The 25,837-nt window shown below is 37.1% G+C and overlaps 1 protein-coding gene across 5 annotated transcripts in view; it reads left to right on the forward strand.

Moving 5' to 3' along the window:
* Positions 1-272: 272 nt before the first annotated feature.
* The window catches only part of myof (myoferlin), an 81,259-nt gene continuing 55,694 nt past the window's right edge, over positions 273-25,837 (forward strand). For all 5 annotated transcript variants that reach the window (XM_051673707.1, XM_051673708.1, XM_051673709.1 and 2 more), the window contains exons 1-12: positions 273-444; positions 555-610; positions 861-952; positions 18,565-18,673; positions 19,273-19,366; positions 21,572-21,705; positions 21,825-21,953; positions 23,110-23,172; positions 23,351-23,401; positions 23,484-23,514; positions 23,597-23,712; positions 24,635-24,761. In XM_051673707.1, coding sequence (XP_051529667.1) covers positions 357-444; positions 555-610; positions 861-952; positions 18,565-18,673; positions 19,273-19,366; positions 21,572-21,705; positions 21,825-21,953; positions 23,110-23,172; positions 23,351-23,401; positions 23,484-23,514; positions 23,597-23,712; positions 24,635-24,761 — 1,090 coding nt within the window. In that variant the 5' untranslated portion in view covers positions 273-356. The remainder of the gene's footprint in view (positions 445-554; positions 611-860; positions 953-18,564; positions 18,674-19,272; positions 19,367-21,571; positions 21,706-21,824; positions 21,954-23,109; positions 23,173-23,350; positions 23,402-23,483; positions 23,515-23,596; positions 23,713-24,634; positions 24,762-25,837) is intronic.

A 25,837-nucleotide genomic window follows, 5' to 3' on the forward strand; every position in this document is an offset into this window, starting at 1 on the left:
GCTAGGCGGCGCTTTTGGTTCATCTTTAAAACTTTGAACCGAGACCAGCAAATGCAAGGGGCACGTGTATTTGGAAAAATTGTGCATAAGCTGAATTCTCGTGTTTTTAATATGAAATAATATGAAATTATAAATCAGAAGTACTTCATAATTAAAAAGAAATACGACGAGCATCACGTAAGCAAAAAACAGTTAATTGAACAGGTAGGCAGTCTGCTATATTGTGTCATTGAGGTCCACACCCTTTACAAACTCTTAATGCACGAGGACACTGCAGTGAGCCCGCATCTCATCTGAGTCTGACATACAGACAGGGTGAAATCAGTATGAAAGAATAAGTAGTGCACTTTTCTGTCATGTTGCGTGTTGCAGTTGAGTCTGCGGCGGGTCTTCCCAAGAAGAAGTTGGGCAGTCCAGACCCCATCGCATCTGTGGCGTTTAAAGGTAAGTATGCACTCATTATCACGTCATGGGGTTTCTGTTTGTTAATCGATCACCAAAATAAAAAATACCACCTCCATTTTGCTCACCTGGTGGTTTTCGTATTATTTTAGGCGAAAAGAAGAAGACTAAAACCATCAACAATGAAGTGAACCCAGTCTGGAATGAGGTAACATTGAGTTTTATGCATGTTAAAACATTTAACCCCATGATGTTTCATTTGAATAGAAGTTACCAATGATGTGGGCTTAAGTATGCTGTGAGTGCATGGATTGTTTATTTTATGAGATATATATTTCCTGAAAAATTCTGAGCATATGACCCTCTTGCATATAAACCTAACTTTTGAACAATACTTTAGAAGCTGCGATTGTTAAATAGAAGTTCAGCATTATTTGTTATGCTTTTTTCAACTTTAGACGCTTGAGTTTGATTTAAAAGGTGCTCCTCTGGATTCCTCCTCCTACATTGATGTGATTGTAAAAGACTACGAAACTCTTGGCAAAGACAAGTAAGTGTTACTAAACTGCTCTGAATCATATACTCAATATTAGCCGGTGTTTGACAAACAGTGTGATGTTGAACTTGTGCTTCCACCCTTATCAAACAAGTTGCGTGACTGGAGAAGCTCAATGGATCTAGAACTTTACCAAGAGTCTTTGGGTTGTTGACCTTTTCTGCAGTGTGACATGAAAATGTTTTCATTTCCTCACCCGCATGTCATTCCAAGGGGTATGACTTTTTTTTCTTGAATGGAACACAAAGGTGAAATGTAAAAGAATATCATGCTCCCTCTTTTGCATATAATGATAATATATAAAATAGGACTGTGAATGGATAATTTAAAAAAAAAAACTGAGTAATCACAGTTTTCTGTGATTAATCATGGTACATGATACATATAACCATAATTATATTTACTTTATACTTTGTCTCAAATAACTTGCAAGAAATTTAGTCGTCATTTATTTTAATATGTCCGTTAAAATGTCTGTATTTTGCAGATACAGTTAATTAGACACATTGTAACGGGTATGAATCTTTGATTCAAGTATAATTTTACATGCCATGAAATCAAGATAACATACATTATACACTATACATACAGATATAAAACCGTTTAATTTGCTGAAGTTTAAATATCAAAACTTTTATTTTCTTAGGCAGCCGTACAGTCTCTATCGTGCAGGTTTGGTCTCTCTTGCACATTTCTATCTTTTTTTTTTTTTTGCCCATACCTCTCCCAACCATGGCTCATTACTTGCAGGTGAAGTCTCAGTTTTCCGTACAGTTAATCCGCTCCCGTATTTCTTATGCATATTTCTTATGCTGTGTGTTGCACATAATAAGCGTGCACTGCTCCACACAATCTTTTTCTGTGCTAAGATGTGCAGTCGAGCGTGTACCTCCTTGAAATGTATATGCCAATTTTAGCCAAAGGAAGTGGGAAGAACATTAGTGAAGTTTCAGAAATAAGAAAAAAAAAAGGATCTTGCATTAATAGCATTTATTTATTTATTTATTTTATTTTTTGTCAACTATTCATCGTGTTAATAAATTAACGTGTTGAGTTCCCCAGCCCTTATGTAAAAGTGAATGGAAAGGTGTTGTCAAGAGCCAAAAAAAAAAAAAAAAACAATTGCATGGATAACGTTTTTGATGCTTTTTTTGATGCTTTTTGTTATTTTGGAGCTTGACAGACTCAGTCCCCATTCATTTTCATTATATGGAAAAAAGCGGCCAGGATATTCTTCAAAAATTCACCTTTTGTGTTTTATCGAAGGAAAAACAGTCACAGGGGTTTGGGATGAGATAAGTGTGAGTATAGGATAACAAAATGTACACGTAGGGGGGAATCTATTCCTCTAAGAGATGCTCTCTTACCAAAGCAACTTAAAATTCAGTGCAATGAACAGTACCGGTATATAGAGTGCAATATATGTTTAAAAGTGCTGTTTAGGATCTTGCATTTTCATTTACCTTCACTGCCTCTCACTTCTGTGTTGATATCATGGTTAAAGCTGGTGCTTGTATTTTAGAGACACAGTGAACCATGTTGATTTATGTCTGTCTCAGTTTAAACCAGTAATACCCTGCAGCTCTCACACCCTCTTGGCCATGTTGAGACCTGCTCTACAATGCCACGAGGGGTGGAACAGAGGCGTTTGGTTCACATTACTGCATGAATACATGATTGTTCGTCACTTCTGTGAAATGTCAGTCTTGTATAAAAACATGACTAGAAATAAACAGGCTTTAATAGACGGGTCTTAGTGGGCTTTAACAACATATTTGGCTCTAAATTACATGTTTTTCCAGTTATTCCAGATTTTTCTTTGAAAACAGCATTGGAGGATATCCGTGTGCCAAATACAAAGAGAGACGGACTTTCTGTTGAAATTTACATAGATGCAATTCAATGCAAATGTTGCTGCTTTTATCATGTGGGTGTTTTACACACTTGACAGTGCTAGATGTTATTTCTTACAATAAGGGGCAATACTTGACTTCTGGATTTGATGTTCAGGGGCATGTTTTAACAATACAAAATCGCTCTGTGTTATACTCCAATGTCAAATACCTAAATTTAAAGGAGCTCTGTTTTATGTATAATAAACTGCTTTTATTGGGCTACTGATAGGGTCTTCATCTCATGTAAGTGTACATGATTTTAAACAAATTTCAAAAGCACTTCATTTCTGTATGAGTAAAACATTTTGAATAAGGTAAACATTGCTGTGTGCACCTTTTAATCAATTCAATAAAATAAATTCTCACTCTGAATATTTAAATAGGCTTCTACCTACACTATTCTTTACATTTTTGATTAAAGTTATGCACATTTCATGAGTTTTGCATAACTTAAACCTATCTTATATTTTAACTTCTAAAAACCCATAATTCTTCAAACCCATCAGTTCCCATGTTTTCTGGCCACTGATTTACAAAATGTCAGGCTTTTAAGCATAAGCCCTACATAAAAATGCTTTTATAGTCATGAAAAACATTAATTCAGTCAAGGTATTGCTCTTCACTTCCATTCATTTCTGACTCTGCTTGCATGGTTGATTATATATATATATGCCCTGTCATGCTGCGAGTTATTAATTTCCATATTCATTCCGTTGAGATCAGTTTAGATTTCACCAGAGAAGTTACACCAGCGTGGCATTTTCCAAGAGTTAATCTGAGAAGCATTGAAATCATGAAGGAAAAGGAACATTTCTGTCAAGTAATTTTGTGGTGATTTGTTCCTGTTTTGGATTTCTGACCACCGATTCTTTGCAACTAAATCAAAAGAAGTGTTATGGTGAAGATATAGGATGGAAAAACAATAACTGAATGCTGTGAACTAGCTGGGGAGAACGGAGATCACTATGTTGGGCCATTCCGACATTGTTTCAGTTCTTCAGATGGAAACTTGCAGCTTGATTTCTCCATAATACCATTGCACTAATGTATTTCTTTGGCTCCATGTTGCTGATATATCTGTGTTGAAAGAATATTAGTCATGTAAACACAGGATAACATTTAAGGAGTAGTTAATATGGGGGTATACAGAGTTAAAAAGCACATGGATTGCCTAATGCCAAGTTAAAGGTGCTGTAAGCGATTTATTTTTTCATGGAAAAGTATGCAAAAAATTTTCCCTTAAAGATATTAATGAAATGGGGGGCCTGGGTAGCTCAGTGGTAAAATACGCTTGCTACCACCCCTGAAGTTCGCTAGTTCAAATCCCAGGGCGTGCTGAGTGACTCCAGCCAGGTCTCCTAAGCAACCAAATTGGCCCGGTTGCTAGGGAGGGTAGAGTCACATGGGGTAACCTTCTCGTGGTCGCTATAATGTGATTTGTTCTCGGTGGGGCGCATGGTGAATTGACTGTCTCAAACGCAGAGGCAACTGGGATTCGTCCTCTGCCACCCGGACTGAGGCGAATCACTACGCCACCACGAGGACTTAGAGCGCATTGGGAATTGGGCATTCCAAATTGGGAGAAAAAGGGGGAAAATCCCCCCCCCCCCCAAAATAAAAAAAAGATATTAATGAAATAAGTGTCCTGAGATATCTCGCCGGTCTCTAAAGCTGTAGACTTTGTAAACAGCAAACAAAAATGTGTCTGCGGACATTGACGCTTTTCACCTGTCAATCATTTTGCTCGTTCTCATAGTGTTGTATTTAAAGCGGATCATTGAGGCTATGATTCGTAATGTTTGTCCGTTGGGGGCGCTATCATGCCACTGTTACATTTGACAGCCACAGGAACAAACAATGCTGCTCTTTTGCTTGGTTTTGGTCTCAGAATTATCTTTGGAGGGCAGGGTTTTGGAATGAGGGGGCATGGCTAATTCCACGGCTCAGTCATGTGAAAGCTCAGTCGCATGAACGCTTACAGCACCTTTAAGGAAAACCCTAGTTTGAAAAGACAATAAGGACATGCTATCTGAGTTCTTTAAAATGCCTTCCAGAATATTCTATGTTGATTTGAATATATAAACTGCAACAGATTTTGTCTCGGTATGGATGATGTATATGGCGCACACACATATTTTGCTCTTTGGAACAAAAGTGTCATTGTGAATGTTAATTCAGTGCTGTTTGAGTCTGTGGCAAATTAAGAGCACCATGACACACATTAGCTAGGAGTTCAACAACTGCTGCTGGAAGGCCAAAATTGTAAATAGCACCCATACATTTGCTAAGGCAAGAATCACTACTACATAGGGTTAGGGATTTCAACAACTTTGGTGCTACAGACATGAATGATAGCATAATTCTTGCTGCTTGTTCAGGCAAAGTGTTCTATTACTTTTCTAAGTGATTCAAATTAAGATTTACTTCTGGTGCATGATTAAAGGCTGAACAATTTCATTTGCATTGAAAAGGGGACTTGAGACATATCTAGAGATCAGAATATATAATACAAGGTTGGGCTTTTTTGACTTGGGCCAGTAAGCAACCCCCTAACAAGCACCCAGAAAACTCTAGCAACCACACAGCAACGAGCTGAAAACAACTCTGAAAACCTTAGCAACCTCCTAGCAATGCTCTGGCAACCATGCCGGGCAAACATCACTTATATATTCTTCAGGAAATGTACAAATCTAGTTCCTCTTGGAATACTTTCATGCCTGTGCTAAAGTACTGGTTGACCAAGATGTTTAAAGAATGTCAGTTTGAGTAAATATTAATCATCTCTTGGAGTTTGCTCAGGATAAGCATCTATGAAATAGCATTTAAAAAAGGAAATGGGTTAGGTTAATGTGAAATGTTCGAGGGTGTGGTTACCTTTGCCTGTAATGTTTGCTTTTCATAAATGTTTGCTGGAAACCTAGAACATCAGCCTTTGTAATTTAGTTTGTAGATAAAGCCAGTGTGAGCAGAACACATTTCTTTCTAAATTTTGTAAATCATTTGCATAGAATTAAATGCAACATTACATATGAATGGTTATGAGTAGGATGAATTGTGATTTTAAATTGTTAATAAAACCTTTAACGTAATTTGTTGCATTCAGTTTAATGTGAGAATTTACATGTGGTTTTATGAGCAGAAATAATTTGTTTAAATTGTTCATAAAGCCATTGCATCAAATTGAATGCTATTAAGATTACTTTTACGAGCTGAGCAAATCTGTGTAAATTGTCCATTAAACAATTTATGCAAATTGCATCTTATTTCATTACGAAAGGAACATTTTAAAAGTGGAACCATTTCTGTGCAAATTGTTCACAAAACCATTCTCGTAAATTGTCGCATTGAGTTGCTACAATTTACATGGTTGCTTTTACGAGCAGAACAAATCATGTGTAAATTGTTTGTAAACAAATTTATATAAATTGTGTCAGAATGGTTTTATGAGCAGATCAAATTTCAGTGTAACTTATTAATAAAACCATCTATGTAAATTGTTGCATTTTAATTTAAAGCGACAGTTTACGTAAGTGGTTTTATGAGCAGAACTACTTTTTTTATGTAAATTGTTGTAAATCCATTTGTAAATTGGTTGCTGCATGCGACATGGTATGAATGTTTTACAACAAAAAAAATTCTTGTTTTTCATGAATGCGATGCAATGCTTAAAGGGGTCATGACATGAATGACATTTTCCTTGGTCTTTTGCCATGTAAGAGGACATTACAGTATAAAAGCATACTGTAAGTTTCAGAACTCAAAACTTTCTCCAAGCTGCCAAAATGACTCATTCTCTATTTCCTCCACATTGTGATGTGGTCGACATTTGCATCTGACTGCCTCCAACACATCAATGCCTTCTTACATTATCACTTTTGTAGCCCTGTCCAACATTGGTGAACAGTGAGATGGCAAGGAGAGAGCATGTCAGCCGAGAGCCTATCACAACAGTGGGTGTTTACTGTCAGGAGCAGAGAGCCAATCAGAAACGGTGGGTGAGAGGAGAAGCAGCACCGAAACAGGGCGTTTCTGACAGAAGGTCAGAATGAGGGTGGAAGATGATCATGTTTAACAAATTTTTGCACAAAAAAAACTTTACTAATTATAAGTGAACCTCAAGGAACATTAAAATAATAAAAAAGGCATGTCATGACCCCTTTAAAGGAATCTCAAAGTGTGCTCCGGTTTAATGCTCGTGGACACACCCTTGTCATATATATAATCATACCGCACCATCCCACTAAACAAATGTGTAAAGTAGAGCTAATATGTTCATATTTGAATGCCAATGTTTTCCGAAGGTATATGTATAAACACCGTTGTTTGCAATTAATTGAATTAATTACAGAGTTTACAGCAAATATTTCGTTGGAGCGATGCTCAGGTGCAAAATTGCCTTTAAAGTGTCGGATGCTGACCTACTCCCAGTTCACAGTGATAACCTGCGGGCATTATTTACTTTTGGAGGAGAGCTCTCTTTTGATCTTACAAAGTAAAAGGGTACACAGACTTTTTCTCCATTGAATAAGTTCATATGTTGTCTTGTTCATTAAGCACTCTGCCCAGCTCAGAACCACCTCTGTTTATAAGCTTTAAGTGGGCTGAGAACAAATTTTAAAGTCAACATGAAACAGCAACCCATTTTACTTGTTAGCCTATATGATGTATTTCAGAGTAGCTACATTGTATGTTTGGAATGAAATACTAGCTCGCTACTTTGTGAATATTGTGCAGCATACACCGTTTGCTGCCTTTAAAATGTATGTATGTTTCAAAAGGTAGTGTCCTACATTGTCACATGACCTCTCTTTGTCACATGATGTCATCATATTGCATGTTTACTTCAGCCAGTGGCGTTCAGATATCATCACGGAAATAAACATGGTTATTTTTTTTTTTTTTTTTAATTTTTTTTTTTTATTTAATTTTGTGTAAAAATGTCTTAATTTTGCAGTCTGATCAAATGAGTCACAAAAGAGAGATTTATTATATTCCAGTTCATTCATCACACAGGAAATAAAAAGTGAAGTGCATGGCACTTTGGCATACAGCATTCTGTACAGTGTACCCTGTTGTATACTGCACAGTTTAGCAAATTTAGTAAGTTATCTGGGTATTCCGTGGACTGTATACTGTATAGAAAATAATAAATAGGGCAGGATTTAATTTGATCCTTCTGAAATTTTATCCATCAGATTGGATGGTGAAAAGTTACTTGCCCGAATGGAATCAGCGGTGGTTAGAGGTGAGGGGTTAAGCAGTAAGAGGAATTGGTGACTTTGTCTGAAAAGGATAGTTGTTTCATTTTGACTTAAGATTACAAAGACATTTTGTTTTGTTTTTTATTTAGAAATACATGCACTGATGATTCATTCAAAATAAGGCTAGGTGCCTGATGTAGAAACATGGCAAAATGGGCATTGAAATGTGTCAATTTCCCACACACGCATCAGGATTTATAAAAAATAAACTTGCCGTAAATATGTGAGCACTGTCCGCACACTCTTGACTGCATACGCACTCTTTATTTTGGTAATCGATTAATCTAGCGATTATTAGAACGATTATTCTACTATTTGGCGATTATTGCAACGATTAATCAGTAGCTCTTAACCGATTATTCAGCTTCTGCCCTGCCTGGATAGGTTGCATTAAACATGCTTACCAACAATAACGCGGACAAAATCATCTTTTACAAATGCCTCTCAATGACATTCACTGAATTAAAGGAAAAAACTACTTAGAGAAATTCACTGCAAAAAATCCTATTGTTATCAAGTGTTTTTGTCTTGTTTTCCACTTAAAATTGTCTAAAATTCCTTAAAACAAGATACATTTATTTGAGAAGCAACATATAAGATATTTAGACTTGCTTTAAGAGAATGTACTGTACTGTGCAAAAGTCTTAGACATGATGTTTAAAGAAAAAACATTTGTCTTAAATATAGTTATTTATATCTTCAGCTTTAGTGTGTCATTAGGAAATATACATTTTAGACTCCCAAACATTCTTTTTGCAAATAGAATAGAAGAACAGGGAGCCCTGCAACAGTTGGCATGACCCCCACTGAACATTGAGTCAGTCTGGGATTTCATGAAAAGACCGAAGCAAATGAGACAGCTGAAATAGATTGAAGAACTGTGGCGAATTCTCCAAGAAGCTTGGAACATCCTATCTGCCAACAACCAAGAAAAACTGTGTCCAGGTGTATCTAGCAGAATTGGTGCTGTTTTCAAGGCAAAGTTGGTCACACCAAATAATAATTTAGCTTTTTTTAATGTTTACTGGACTTTGTATGACATTAAGTGATAAATGAAAACTATTTATGTCATTATTTTTGAAGATATCCTTACTATGCAACATTTTTCACAAGTGCCTACAACTTTTGCACAGTACTGTCTTAAATATACTTATATTTTGTATGTAAGTGTATTTTTTCACGTGGTTATACTCTTGCGAGTGCAGTAAAGACAAAATACTTCTATTTAAGATCTATTCTCTAAAAGCACGTCTAAATAGCTCATATGCTGCTTCTCAGGTGAATGCATCTATTTTTAAAGGATTTTTAGATATTTTAAAATATTGTTATTTGTAATATTATATTCAACATTCTCAGATAACAATTTTTTTCATCTTCAGTATAGCTGCTAAAGAAAATGTACATTGTTTTAGATATTTATATTGGAAAAAAAATATTTTTTTATATATATATATGTATATATATATATATATATATATATATATATATATATATATATATATATATAATGGGGCAAAGACTACCCTCTCTCACCTTTCTGTTCACTTCAATCATCTTTAACTCAAAAAAAAAAAAAAAAACTCTCTTATTAATAAAGCTGCGTATTGCCAATTTTCTTCTCGATAAGGAATGCACAGTGACACGTATTATGATTCAATAAGTCGTGAGCCATCACGTTATAATCTAGCTGCAGCAAGCGTGCGCTTGAGGGACGAGCCGGGTGCAGTTTCAATCTCTCCCCCTTAAATTGGGACATTTGCGCAACTCGTAGAAGAGGAGAAATGCCAGTTTTAGAGTTTGTAGTTATTTACCTGATCTGTTTCCATATTATTTGAACTTCAATAAAGCTATAACGCATTAAATAAAACTGCATTAAAGATGTAACGCCAGGGTGTTTCCTTTAATGCTCGACAAGCAAGTTTTGCTTCAGTGGAGCGGCAGCTAAGACTCCACTTATTCCACAACGAGAGTGCTTCTGTATTTACTTATTTTGTATTTTTGCATTATAATCCCCTCATACTTTGCGATCAACATCACATGAAGCTGTTTGGGAAGTTTTAAGTGCATCTGGACTGTGAGCGGTGTAATTCTTCCTCTCCTCAGTCAGGCGCGAACTGCAATGCTGCTCTCACGCACCATCATTAGAGTTTCATATGATCTCATGTTACGTTAAATGAGATCAAACGACTGGTCGACAACGAAAATTGTTGACAATTTTTTTTGTCAATGTTGTCGATAATTCTACTAATTGTTTCAGCCCTACTGGTGTGTGCGAATTGGCGACTTCAACTGGACAAGTAATGAACTTATCAGACTGATGAGAATACTCTGCTTTTCGTTTAATTGCCAACAACACATTGAAAGTAAAATAAAAATATGAAGATAATCACCCCAATCAGAAGCAAGAGTTTTTCAGACGATATTAGGCAATATGAATTAATTCAATAAATAATTGAAAATGCATTGAATTGTAAGTTGTAAAAAGGAAAATATTGGATTGGATGCACTGCTTTTGAAGACTTTCAGAAACAGCACTGTACAGCCACACACAGGTGTGCAAATTTGCTGCCTGGCCCATTTACCGGTAATCCTGATGCGAAACGTCTTTTAGTGCTGTGGTGTTTTAAGTCAAATACAAAAAACAAAATATAAGCTTACACATTGCACGTTTTATTTAAAAAAAAAAAAAAAAAAAAAAAAAAAAAACTGTAAAAGCTCAGATGATGTCAGTGTTTTACACTGCAAAAAATAAAAAATAAATGATTTTCTTAATTGCTACCTTTGTTTTGCTTTCTGAAAAAAAAACATCCTAAAAACCATTTTGAAAATTACTTGAAGCAAAATTGCATAATTTAGGTTTATGCTTAATACGCTCAAAAATAATTTCCTAATGGTGAGAATAAGACAAGATAAATATAAAATGTATCTTATTTTTATCTTATATATTTTAAGTCTTTACAAAAATAACTTCTTAGTTGCATTTAATTCTGTTTGTTAGCGGATATTTTTACCCTAAAACAAGACTAAAATGAAGAATTAAGAAATTATTTTTATGCAGCAGCTTCTGTTCATATGCAACATGTGGCTTCAGTCTGTATCATCTATTTTCCTAGTTTCTTGCACTGGTAAACAGCATTATCACGTGTCTGGATGGCAATATGCAGATGTAAATTATATGCAGATGAGGTTAATGTGGAGAAGCGACCTGCTGCTTTCCCCCCTATTCTTATCTCCAGCCTAAATGATTACAGGTTTTGTTATGCCGATAGTATTCTATTTATTTTCACATTTAAGCCTAATTTCTAGTGATTAAGTAAATAGACTGGTACAACCTGTTTAATTTACTTATTTTTATTGATTTTGTTTTCAAACCATATTTCAGCTGAATTATTTTCAGTAATTGCTTAGGCAGGGAAAGAAATAGAATAAATTTTGCATAGATGCCATTCACTTTAAAACAGGGTTAAAAAATAAGAGGAGTGTTTTCGGTTCCGGCAGACCTAACTAAAGCAGCATAACTATGAATTGAGGGATAAATTGGGTGTATGCCTGGCTGAATAGATAAGTCTTTAGTCTAGATTTAAACCGAAAGAGTGTGTCTGAGTTCCGAACACTGCTAGGAAGACTATTCCATAGTTTAGGAGCCAAATATGAAAATAACCTCCCTCCTTTTGTAGATTTTGATATTCTCGGTATTGTTAACAGGCCGGAGTTTTGTGATCCTAGTGAGTGCGATGGATTATAGCGTGATAGGTCACTTAAGTACTTTGGAGCTATACCATTCAAAGCTTTACAAGTAATTAACAGAATTATAAAATTAATACAAAACTTAGTGTGTATAAAAATAATTAAATAATAATTGTATTTAGAAACCCAATGAGCAAGCCGAAGGCAACTGTGGCAAGGAACACAAAACTCCATAAGATGATGGTTAATGGAGAAAAATAACCTTGGGAGAAACAAGGCTCACTGTGGGAGCCAGTTCCCCTCTGGCTAACAGCATGAATATAATACCAATATTATTTATGTGCCGTGCAAGCCATGGTTTAAAATTATTAATCTAAGTAAGTGTTAAGGGCCAGCATTTAAACAAAGATACTGTAAGAACTGTAAGATTAATGACTAATATCTTTGAAGTTCAACCTGGATTAACTGCAGGTGTTCATATAGATGCATTGTCCTTTGTTAGCTGGCTGATGAAGGCTTTTGTTGGCAATTTATTGATAGTCTATGTATTCCATTTTAAGAGTGTAGTCCATCATTAGACCAAGATGATGCAGGCCGAGATCTGTGAGGTGCTTTGCAGTTCAACTGGCTGGTAATTTCAGTGAGGTCTATCCTAAATTCAAGGTTCAGGCAATGGCATATGAAGTATCCATGTCTTATGGTTGGAGCTGGCATCAGTTCATCCTCTGAGGTCCACCGTAATAGACTGAAGTGATGTCTGGTTTGCTCCGGCTGCATTTTGTCATCATCACTCAGAGACATGTAGCAGTGGAGCATGATACCAAGCAGGAATGGAGCTAGATCCAGCCGGTTCTGGTGACCTCGGGATAGGAGTCTATTAACAGGCCAGAGTTTTGCGATCGTAATGAACGTGATGGATTATAGCGTGGTAGAAGGTCACTCAAGTACTGTGGAGCTAGACCATTCGATGCTTTGTATGTAGTTGACAGAATTTGAAAATTAATATGAAATTTAATGGGTAGCCAATGTAACGATGATAAAATGGGACTAATATGATCATTTCTTGGTTCTAGTAAGCACTCTGGCTGCTGCATTTTGAATCAATTGTAGTTTATTTATTGAACTCGCTGGGCATCCTCCTAGTAATGCATTACACTAATCTAGTCTTGAGGTCATGAATGCATGAGTTTGTTTTTCAGCGTCCGCAACAGAGAGCATGTGTCGTAACTTAGCAATATTTCTTAGGTGGAAAAATGCTGTTCTACAAACATTGGACATTTGATTTTCAAATGACATATTGGTATCAAATATAACACCTAAGTTTGGCAGTTGAAGACGATGTAACGGTACATCCATTGAGAGTTGAATGATATATTAGCATCTTATTTTAAGAGGTTTGTGGTCCAATACCTAGTACTTCTGTTTTTTATCGGAATTGATTAGAAGGAAATTTCTAGCCATCCACTCTTTGATATCATTTATTCACTCTTTGAAAATTGTGAAATTTCGTTGGGTTTCAAAGAAATATAAAGTAGGGTGTCGTCTGCATAACAGTGAAAACTAATTCCATGGTTCCTGATCATGTCTCCCAGGGGAACGTATATAGGGAGAAAAGCAGAGGCCCTAAAAGCAATCCCTGTGGCACTCCATACTTTAATTTGATCTGACAGTTCCTCATTTACACATACAAAGTGGTAGTTGTCAGAGAGATAGGACCTAAACCAAGCTAATGCCTGTCCACAAATGCCAACATAATTCTCAAGCCTATCCAAAGAATGTCATGATCTATGGTGTCGAAGGCAGCACTAAGATCTAAAAGCACTAGAAGAGAAATGCAGCCACGATCAGATGATTAAGAGCAAGTCATTAGTAACTCTAAGTGCAGTCTCTGTACTATGATGGGGCCTAAATCCTGACTGAAATTAAAAATGAACATAGTTGGGAGGACACTACCTTTTCTAGTATTTTACATAAATGGGAGATTTGAAATCGGTTTATAATTAGCCAGTTCTCCTGGATCAAGCTGTGGTTTCTTGATAAGCGGTTTGATAACTGCCAGTTTAAAGTTTCTTGGGACATGCCCTAAGGATAATGAGGAGTTAATAATATTAAGAAGAGGTTCTGAGATTACAGGAAACACCTCTTTTAGGAGTTTAGTCGGTATTGGATCTAACATACATGTTGTTGATTTATGTTTTGATCATTTTTGTTAGCTCTTCCTGACCTATAACAGTGAAGGATTGAAGTTGCTCGTAGGGAATAATTTTAGTCTTGTGGGTTGCTGTGGCAGATGCATAATTCCAATTTTGTTTCTGATGATTTTGATTTTACCAGTAAAGAAATTCATAGTCATTACTACTATGCTGCAATGGAATATCTGGAGTTTTATTCCCAACCAATTTAGCCACAGTACTGAATGAAAACTTTGGATTGTTGTGGTTATTTTATGAGTTTGCTCAAATATGCAAATCTGGCAGTTTTTAGAGCCTGTCTGTAGTTAGACACTATCCCCACCGCGAAATAGCTCTAATTTTGTATTCTTCCACTTGCGCTCCATTTTCTGAGCTGCTCTCTTGAGAGCATGAGTGTGATCTTTGCACCATGGTGCAGGATTTTTCTCTTAACTTTAATCGAAGGGGGGCGGCACTATCTAGAGTGCTAGAGAAATCTGTATCCATATTTTCTGTGACATCATGTTCTCCTGAACATTTTGGCGTACTGAGTATTTGAGGTAAGTCTGGAAGATTATTAGTGAAGCTATCTTAAGTAGTTGAAAGAATAGTTCTCCCTGATCGATAACATTGCATAGATTGAGTTACCTTTGCTAAGCGCAACATACAAGAGATGAGGCAATGATCTGAGATATTGTCGCTCTGCGGCAGAATTTCTATATTATCAACATCAATTCCATATGACAAAATTAGATCTAGCGTATGATTTTTACGATTGGTTGGACCTGTCACATTTTGTCACCAATGATTAAAGCTCTAGTCACAGCAACCACTAGATCTGACAGAAAATCTGAAAATTCTCGAAAGAATTCAGAATATGGCCCTGGCGGTCTATATACTGTTGCAAGAACAAAAGAAGACAGAGATTTTTTTTTATTTATATCTGCAGATGTCACATTAAGCATTAACAGTTAAAAAAATTAAACTTGTATCAAGACCTTTAAGTAATTGAAAATATCACTGTAAATTGTAGCAACACCTCCTCCTTGACCTTTCAGACAAGGCTCATGTTTATAACAATAACCTGAGAGAGTAGACTCATTTAAACTAATATATTCATCTGTTTTAATCCAGGTTTCGGTCAAACAGAGCGAATCCAAACTATGATCTGTAATTTCATTTACAATTAGTTATTTGGATGAAAGCGATCTAATTTTTAGTAGCCCTACCTTTTTATATGATGTTTATCTTCAGTTTATTTTATTTTTTTCAAGTTTGACATCAAATTTTTTCTAAATAACTCTGAGGGTTTTGTGTTTGCTAGTTTGGGGAACAGACACAGTCTCTATATGAGCTAGTTTATTAGCCAGTTTGTCTGCTTCCTGACCTGGGCCCCAGTTAGTCAAATACTATCACTATTAAGGCTATGGGCCATATTACTAGAGAGGTGAGCAGCACCTTCCCTGGAGGGATGGAGTCCGTCTCTCTTTAGCAGGTCAGGTCTCCCCCAAAAACTCTTCCAATTGTCTGTGAATCCTATGCTACAATCCGGACACCACTCATACAGCATTCAGTGACACTAACTATTATAAACCTCGTCACCATGATGAGCAGGGATGGGGCCAGAGCATATTACAGTGTCTGACATCGTTTTTGCAAGTTCACACACCTCTAACATCTTTAGTGATCTTCAAGGTTCTCACTGGCTGGGAGCTCCATGGACACATTTGGGTGCAGGCCCTGGATTCTCTCCTGCCACATAGTTGTGCGCATAGTGCTAGCTGTGATGGAATCTGTTGGCAGCACATGGTGGAGGAAGGCCTTCCTTGATGGAAGCTTTTGTTCTGCTGGTTGGTGGCTAAAGAGGGGGTGTCTGTGGTCGCTGGTTGGTGGGATCTCTATCAGTACCTGCCAGTATATAAAGACCGTGTTGGTGGGTCTAAGGCACCTGCTGATCATTTTGCAAGTACTCTTGAGGGAGGATTCAAGCTTTGAAGCATATGCTGATGTCTCCCATTCTGGACAGGCATATTCTGCAGAAGCGTAGCAGAGGGCTAGTGCAGTTGTTTTCAGTGTCTAAGGGTGAACACCCCATATAGTAGAAGTCAGTTTGCTGATGTTATTTCGAGTGCACACTTCAGACTTGATTTTCTCATCTTGAAGGACAGGGTTTTCACAGGACCCTAAAGGAACTCCATTCCAGCTCAATGTCAACTGCCATTTAGCCTCTTAGGTGAAATGTGCTGACTTGGGTCTTGGCGGGGTAAGCATGTAGATGGTTGGCCTCGTAGTATGGAGTTCGCTTATTGAGAGCATTGGTGAGGCATTGCTCCACCACTTCAAACTCCTTATCTTGTGCAGCAATACCTAGATCATCTGCATAGATGAACCTTAAGGTGTTGTCACTTCTTGGTTAGTCATTTGCGTAGATGTTGACTAAGAGGGGTGCCAGGACACTCCCTTGAGGTAGACCTTTCTTGAGTCTTCACCATCTGCTCTTCTTACCACCTAACTCAACAAAGAACATCCTGCTTTCCAACATGCTCTCAATTAGTTCTGTTGGGTGGCTCTCTCTCGTTATGTCCAAGATCTTCTGAAGTAAGCACCTATGGTTGACTATCGTATGCTGCAGACAGGTCAACAAAGATGACACCTGTTATCATCCCTCTCTCGTAGCCATCTTTGATGTGCTCCATGTGGTTGAGAACTTAGCTGGAGGTTGACTATCCAGGTCAGAAGCCTGCCTTTTCAGGGATGAGGCGTTTATCTATAGCTGGTGCAAGACGATTCAAGAGGTGGTGTTCAAAGAGCTTGTAAGTGTGACATAGCAGTTATATGGTTCTGTAGCTCTAGGGGCTAGCGGAGTCCTTCCTAGGCTTCAATTATGTGGCTTTCTTCCAGATTTTAGAGAGATTGTTTGTTGACAGGCAATTTCTGAACAGTTCTAAAAGCCATTTCTTACCTTCTGGGCTAAGATGTTTAATTTCCTTCCTGTCTAGAACCATGGATTTCCCTGGTGTTAAACTGGCTATTCCAGCTTCTAGTTTCTCTGTGGTAAAGGGCTTTGTGTAATCAGGGTCATCAGGGTACTTCTTTCTATCAAGCTTGTTGTTTCCCTTCTGTCCTTTTTGCTTCTTTCCACACTTGGCATTCAGAAGCAGTTGGTTGGCAACTTGGTTGGCTGTCACTTTGGGTTGCTGAGGCACTGCTAAAGGGTTACCACGGAGCTTTTTGATTAAGTTCCGTGCCTTCTTGCTGTTTTTCGACACGTCAATTGTCTTAACCAGATTAACCCAGGTCTTCTGCCGCTCTTAGGAGATGTTCTTTATAACACTTATACATTTCGACTGTTTCCTTAGAGAACGGATCAGCTTCAAACATGGCGATATAGTTCTCGTAGAGCTCAGAGGTCTCATCGGACAAGCCTGGGATGTACTGAACTGCATCCTCCAGGGATGTGACTTCTAGCTGCTTCACAGTCTCGCTGAACTTACCATAGCATAAGGGGGTTGGCTTGATGTGCACAATCTTTTCTTCCACTTCAGCTCTGAAACCGTCCCAGTCTGCTTTCTTGTAGTTGAAGCACCACCTGAATGGTACTGTGTTGGGGAAACAACAGCATGGACTTCAATTACAATAGGGCGATGTTGAGAGTTGGCTGTCAGTTCATGTACAATTGTTTTGACACTGGCCTGCAATACTGTCTGATACTGCAACAAGGTCACGGTTGTAGCCACGCTTCCAACGTGCACTGGAAGGATGGTGGTAGCTTGGAGTTATGAATGAGACTCAACTGATTTTAGTCCATCCACTCTTCAGTTCCCTCTCTGTTCTTGTTGGTGCTGGGGTAGCCCCATTAGATGCTGTGACTTTTGAAGTCTCCTATGGCTATATGTGGCTTGCCATGCACTAATGGAAGTGCCTTTCGTGCCACAAAAGCTCCATTTGGAGGTTTGTACACAGATGTTACTGCAGTGTTGTTCAGATTGACTGTTAGCACTTGTTGTTATCAGTGTCAGAAAGGTGAGTGGCTTCAACTGTTATGCCTGTCTTAAAGACTTCTTCCATACTGTCGATGAGGTCTTTCGACGACTAGGTCATAGCCAGGAATCTTGGGGTGGATGTTGTTGCTCCCTCTATGCATCTCCTGAAGGCAGAGGACATCACATTTACTTCTGCCACATAGGTCAGCCAGCAGTTTTCATTTTAATGTTGAGAGCTCTTCAGTGTTTTCTGATATAATTATTGCATCCGGCCCTAAGGAGGACCCTTGCTTTCGACTCCGCCTGCTGCTTCTGTTTCAGGGGTGTTTTCTCTGTCCTTCTGTGATTTCTTCGCTCTGGTGGTGGTAGAATTGGCATTACCCAGGGCTGCGACGTGGACACTTACCATCCAGTATCGTGTATTAAGTAAATTACCTATGCCCATGGCAGACATTTCATTAACTTGCACAACATTGTTTTTCAAAAGCAAATGAAAAGTCATCTAGTTCTCACATCAGCATTTGAACACTATGCAAGACTGATATTAATGTATGATTTACAGCAACGTAGTATATGCGACAACCTGCTTGACTTTTTATTTTGTTTTAGGTTAATTGGCTCTGCAAAAGTCTCTTTGCAAGAACTTTCCAGTGGTCAAGTTAAGTCTCTTCCAGTGAAAAACTTGGCTCTAGTGGACGAAACTGGCAAGAACATTGGAGTGAGTGTTCTGTTTTCATACATCTACTAAATCAAATGACAGAAAACGACAAAATATATTTTTACGAGCAGGCCCAGATTGACTCTGTGCCCGCAGAGCTCCACTGAAAGCTTAGCGTATTTTTGCAGATTTAGAATATTAGTCATTCATTAAGTTCTACATATCCCCCGTCCCTTTGTGTGTTCGTTGATTTGAATAGTTTGGCGAATTTGATTAAAGTTTTCAGTTACTAATAATATTGTAGAACTCTCACCTCAGTAAAGCAAATTTGACCATAATTTAAATCCATCCTCCAGATTTTCCCCTAAAATCAGCCCAGATGTGAAAGTGCACAGATTCCACCCAGGTCTGCTTAAGATAAGATAATGATTCAGTTTATTTTACAGCAGACTTTACAGGCTAAATTTATTTGGTTATTTTTAATTAGATACTGATATTAAGGTATAAAAATAATAATCATCTGATGACATTTTGTGGTGAACTAATCGCATAATGATAGCGGGACTGTGAATATTTCCTTATTAGATGGAAATGTGTTTAGTGTTCATGAAGTCTGTTTGACACATTATAATAAGAGAATTAATTGCATCCTTGTTTAGGCCACCATCAGTATTTTGATCGGCTATGAGCCTCCTGCCAGTGCTGTGCCTAACCCAAACGACCAACCAGACAGCAGCATGGCTGGAAACACAGGTTAGCTGAAATGGATTCCTGCAACGAATGTTGAAATGTTTGTCATTATTTTTTATTTTATTTTTTTGTAAATCTGATTGAATAAAATAAGCTGTAGTCCCTTATCATAAACTGAAATTGAAATTTATTGTTTGAAAGGCATCTCTGAAGATAATTTTGTGAAATTAATTCATTCAAAGTTTTAGTGGTTGACTGATAAGGGTTTTTTAATGGACAAATACAGATATCTAGAGAGTAGGATGATGGATATGATAGCAAATAAGGTGTACATAACATCAGACACTAATTTGACAAAATCATGAAGAAAATGCATGCAGTGTTTTCCTTATACTTCAGTTTGTGAACAAATCAGATTTTTTTATTTTTTTGAAGAATCAATAGTAACACTTTACAGTAAGGTTCAATTAATTAACATTAGTTAATACATCAGGTATCATGAACAAACAATTAACAATATATTTTTACAGCATTTATTAATCTTTGTTAATGTTAGTTAATAAAAAATACAGTTGTTCATTGTTAGTTCATGTTAGTTCATAGTGCATAATGTGAACAAATCTCTTTGGGGAATGGATTCAAAAGACTTAAAAGGAATATTCAGGGTTTAATACAAGTTGAGCTCAATCGACACCATTTGGCAGCGTTCACACCGCAGCTGAAAGTGGCCCAAATCAGATTTTTTCACTCACATGTGAGACAGATCTGTTAATTGGATAATAGTGTAAACAGTCAAAAGTGCTTTGAATCGTACTTTTTCAAATCCGATCTGGGCCACTTTCATATGTGGAAATAAATTGGATATGTATCTGATTTTTTTCCAAAGTGTCTTCGGTGTGAACAGCCAGGTCAGATTTAATTTTATCTTTACATGAATCTACCTCAACATAAGTCATTTACACGCTTGATTTCCAGCGTATATACGGCTGTTATATTTGAAAGCTTTTAAGTGCAAGTCATATCTGTCTAGTTAATGCATTAAGTTTCTATATAAGGAAAGTATATAAAAGTTTAGGCTTCAACAGTTGGGTTCAGCTATTTGTTTGGATTGCACGTTAAATATGCGTATGAAAATGTACAGATGTAGATTTATATAACAGTACTCTTTGCTTGTGTCACTCGCTCAGAAAACAAGAGTTTCTATATTTCTCAAACTATCAAAATACGAATTCAAGCCAGTCAGTGGAAATCTGAAATAAAGATAACCCTTTTTATTCATACTATAACGATGAACATGCCGGAGTTTGTTTTACGCATACTCGAAGAGTGTTAAACGCATGTGGGTCAGTAAAAGAGTGTTGGCTGCTCAGACCAGTGTCTGATATGTGCTACGTTTAAAATGTCATGTGAACAACCTAACAAAAATATTTGATTTGAGCAAAAAATCAAATCTGGGCCACATTCTGAACGTAGCCTTTGTGGCATAATATTGATTACCACAAAAACTCATTTCGACTCGTCCCTTTTCTTTAAAAAAGCAAAAAGAATTACAGTAAGGCACTTGCAATGGAAGTGAATGGGCCAATTTTTGAATGTTAAAAATATATACTGTTTCAAAAGGATAACCACAAGACAAACAATATGTGTTAACATGAATGTAGTGGTGATTAAAATCACATACTAACCTTTTCTGTGTGGTTACAACCACTTTGTTGCCATGACGATGTAATGTCAACAAACCCTGAAACCACTGTAGAAATTATGATTTGAACAAATTTACAGCTCAAATAATACATGATTTTTAACAGAAGCATTAATAAGTGTTTTATAAAATTATACGCTTCACATTTCTGTTTAAACCTTCCAAAAATTGGTCCCATTCACTGCCATTGTAAGTGCCTCACTGTGACCTAGCTTTTTGCCTTTTTTTTTTTTTTTTTTTTTTTTTTAATAAAGAAAAGGAGGGGCGAATGTGGTAATCAACATTATGCCACAAATGCTGTCAACTAAGCTTAACTTGTACTGAACCCGAAATATTCCTTTAAATCACTGGGATGAATCAAAATCCCCACCACTAAAGGCTGGCAGTAAATTTTGAAACACACCAATTCTGTTAATTGGCCAATCATACACAGTTATACGCTGATGCTGATAATCTCAAAATGGCCAATATCTTGACCAATATATGTCTATCATTGGTTACATTACATGTTATATACAGTATTTTTTGGATCTTGTATTATGTATTTTTTTTTGGTCTCTGATTAGCTGTGGGTGAGGAGGGAGATGTCACTGATGCTGGGACACGGGGCGGTGTCACACCCTCTGCTGAGCCTGGACAGAGACTTCAGTTTAGGACCAGGAAGCGCAATAATTTGGCCAATAAACCTCAGGACTTTCAGGTGTACAGCAGAGGCTTACCATAGTTATCCTTAGAATGACATTCAAATGTCATTTTTATTTAGATGCTGATTGCATATGCTTTTATTTTGCTTTTTTTATTTTTTATTTTTTTATTCAGATCCGTGTGAGAGTAATTGAGGGCCGTCAGTTGTCTGGAAATAACATAAAGCCTGTGGTCAAAGTGCATGTATGTGGAGATACTCACAGAACTAGAATCAAGAAAGGAAATAACCCATACTTCGATGAGGTATATTACTCATATTTACTGTTGAAAGACCCTATGAAATCTAAATTGGAGCTTTGTATCTTTAGTCCATGTCTTTTAACAGTTGGCAAAATTACATTTTACATTCATTCTGTTCCTGGAAAAATAGCTTTTTCAATAGGAAATACTTAAAGGAGAAACAAAAACTGTGCATTAAGCCATTTGATGGGGTCTTTAAGTTAGAATGCATACTTAAAGGGATAGTTCACCCAAAAATGAAATTTCTCATTGTTTACTCACTCCATGACATTCCAGAAGTGTATGACATTCTTTCTTCTGCTGAACACAAACTAAGATTTTTTTTAGGTCCATACAGTGCAAATGAATGGTGCACAGAACTGTGTAATCACCAAAAAGCAAATAAAGGGAGTATAAAAGTAGTCCGAAAGACTCCAGTGGTTTAATCCATGTCTTCTGAAGTGATATGATAGGTATGGTTGAGAAACAGATCAATATTAAAGTCATTTTTACTATAAATCTCCACTTTTTTTTGGCAATTCTCATTCTTTGTGCATATCACCACGTACTGGTTGGGGCTGGTCAAAAGTGGAGATTTATAGTAAAACAGGACTTGAATGTTGATCTGTTTCTCTCCCTTACTTATCACTTCAGAAGATATGGATTTAACCACTGGAGTCTTAAAGGCAAAGTATACTTCGCGAGTCTGCTTTGCAGATCGTGCCACACACAGTATTTGTGAAGTCAGTTTCATCATAATCTAGTCCCTGTGGCTTGACAGCGGGCCGGACAGATTTTCTCGACTCGCGGACGTGGTCATCGTCTGTGCGCATTGTTGCCGCATGCACCGGCCATTGACTCTACTAAAAGAGTATCATAAAGAAGTTGTAATGTGCATGCGTCAAACGCTTTTGTATTCTCTCACAGTCAGAAGAGTATACTTGCAAAGGCAATGAAGTATACCTGGGCCTTTATAGATTACTTTAATTCTGATTTAGTGATTTTTGAAGATTCAAAGTTTGGGCCACCATTCACTTGCATTGTAAGGACCTACAAAAATCTGTGATGGCATGAGGGTGAGTAAATAAAGAATTTTCATTTTTGGGTGAACTATCCCTTTTATTTTAAAAAGCGATCAAAATGAAATATCACTGAAAACTGTATGCATCACTCTTTACAGATGTTCTTTTACAATGTCAACATGTTGCCCTCTGATTTGTTTGATGAGCGTATCAGTTTTCGGGTAAGGAAGAAACTATTGCTGCTCACCATTGTTCTTTTTTTATCTTTCCCAACATTTAAATTTTCTGTTGTAACTTCAGGTCCTTTCATAATTGGTACAATAGTAGATTAGTGGCTCAATTTTCCAAGCTTAATATTTAAACTGTGGGTATGTTATATATTTTTGTTATTTCCCACAGGTGTATAATTCCTCTTCTTTCAGAGCGGACAGTCTCATGGGTGAATTCAAGGTATTTGTACATGAAATCTTCTGTACTATCAGAACCTTCATGTATTTAAGATAAACTTATGAATGTATCTTTCCCTTTTTAGCTTGATATTGGCTACATCTATGATGAACCAGGTAATTTTCTGACCGTTACAGCATATTCAACACATTTCCCTTTGTTTTTATATTGATCATTGATATTTATTTCTAAACTCAGCTCACTGTATCATGAAGAAATGGGTTCTGCTGAGTGATCCCGATGACTCGAGCTCAGGAGCAAAGGGTTACCTCAAAGTCAGCATGTTTGTACTGGGAACAGGAGATGAGTCACCGGTACAGCATCTTAATCTAATTTGTATGAGCTCCTAGTGTGTTTGACATATTAAGCTCCGTTCCAAACCCTGGTGAGCTGCCTTGCTGTCTACTTCCTACATTGTAAGCTGCTGTCTAAGGCAGCATCCTAACTGAAATAGAACCTGATTTGGAACGCTCTGTATAGGTAGCAACACCTTGTGTCATCCAAATAGTGCTCCTCAAATGTGTGAGGTTTAGAAAACGTCCTGGTTTAAAGAGGTGTGTCCCAGTGTCCTGACAATTCCCTAAAAGATTTAATTATGTCCCGGTTTCAGCTGATAGGCTCACTGATTTTTTTTTTTTTTTTTTTCCTTAAATTAAATATCCTCATTGTCCAAGTTAGAAATGGCCCAATAAAAATGCATTTTCAACAACGAGCTGAAAGAAGCCAATTTCAGTAGTGTAGCGTTAGCACATTGCTAATGACGCAATACTCAGGTAAGCATAAAACACATAGCACACTCAAATATTAGGTAATCACATTTTAATACACTAGGCTGTTTCTATGGATACTTTTTAGAATCGAAAGAAACAAGTGAAGTTATAATGGACATTTGCTGCAATGCTGCTTAAGAATTAAGACAATTATGAAGCCTACCCTTTGGAACAGGTTTCACGCCTGTGATGTCTTATGTTGCTGATGTAGACAGCTCACTAGGTTTTGGAACAAAGCGTAAGGTTTGTCCATGTATGTTTTAGCTTTATTTTCCCTTGTAATTGACTGATATGACTTCTAAAAAGGCAAAAGACAGCATTATATCTGTAAATGTGTGGTTTGGGTATTAAACTAACAAAAAAAGACTGCCTTAACTAAAGCAGAGAATTTTAAAAAGCTTAACCGAGTTCATTCTATATGAAACTGAATTATATATGCATTGTGAGTGATGTATGTGTTTGTCAGGTGGAGAAGAAGGATCAGGACAGTGATAAAGATGACGTGGAGAGTAACCTGCTGCTACCCGCTGGTGTCACTCTGCGATGGGTTACACTCGAACTCAAAGTGTTTCGAGCGGAGGACATCCCCCAGAGTAAGACAGTTATTCCATCAGTTATCAAGCAGTGGTCTTGTGCTCACAGTGGCAGAGCTCTGATTTGATTTCTGTGGTATTCACTCCAGGAAATGGCCACAATGGTGATGCTGTATGTGTTGAGCTGACTTATTTGGTCACTTCTCGATCCCTGAAGTTAAAGCTGAAGTGTGTCATTTTTTCAGTGTTTAAATTAGGGCTGGGAAATTTAATGCGTTAATATCTGCTATTAATATTTTTTTGTTTAACGCTTAAAAAAAAAAAAAAAAAAAAAAAAAAAATAACGAATTTTTTTCAGATTATTTTTTTACTTCCTGAAACTTCACGCGATTGGAGAAAGGTGTCCCGATTTGGTCCTGGCAGGCTACTCAGCCACAGGCTCCAATTAGGCCCCTTTGTACAATGGGAGAAAATTCACTAATGTTTTTCCCCTCTTTCTGTGGCTAACATTGGCATATATAAATTTTCAGGAGGTGCAAGCTCGACACAACTGCACGTCCTAACACAGAAACTGATTGTGTGGAGCAGTGCATGCTGATTCATAATGCACGACGCATATCCCAAGCGTAATAAACACGGGAGTGGATTTACCATACGGAGAATGAAGACTTCACCTGCAAGCGGTGAACCAAGTGTGCGAGAGATACGGGCAAGCTACTGTATCTCTTCGCAGCACCTGAAAACACTCACACACTTTCATCTGAACCAGTTTCAAAAGCGAAACCACGTGAGACCCAGCCTGTGCACAAGAATGACCTGGACGTTCAGCAAGCTGCAGCCTGATATACTTGTAGAGACTGAACGGCAGCCAGAGAAAATATGTTTTGAGATTTTAAACTTCAGCAAATTAAACTTCAGCATTCAATATGTTTATTAAAAATTATTTTAAAGTCCTCTGGAAAATGGCAGAAGATTTTGCCCGCTGATATTTCCACTGATTTTATGGCATGTAAACATATACACATACCTGTAAAAATGTGTCTTAACTTTATATGCATAAAAAAACGAAACATTTTAACATGTACATATTTAAATAATTAAATGACTAACCAATTTCTTGCAAGTTCTTTGAGACA

The sequence above is a fragment of the Myxocyprinus asiaticus genome, chromosome 36 (genome assembly GCF_019703515.2).
Source record: "Myxocyprinus asiaticus isolate MX2 ecotype Aquarium Trade chromosome 36, UBuf_Myxa_2, whole genome shotgun sequence".
Taxonomy (NCBI): Eukaryota; Metazoa; Chordata; class Actinopteri; order Cypriniformes; family Catostomidae; genus Myxocyprinus; species Myxocyprinus asiaticus.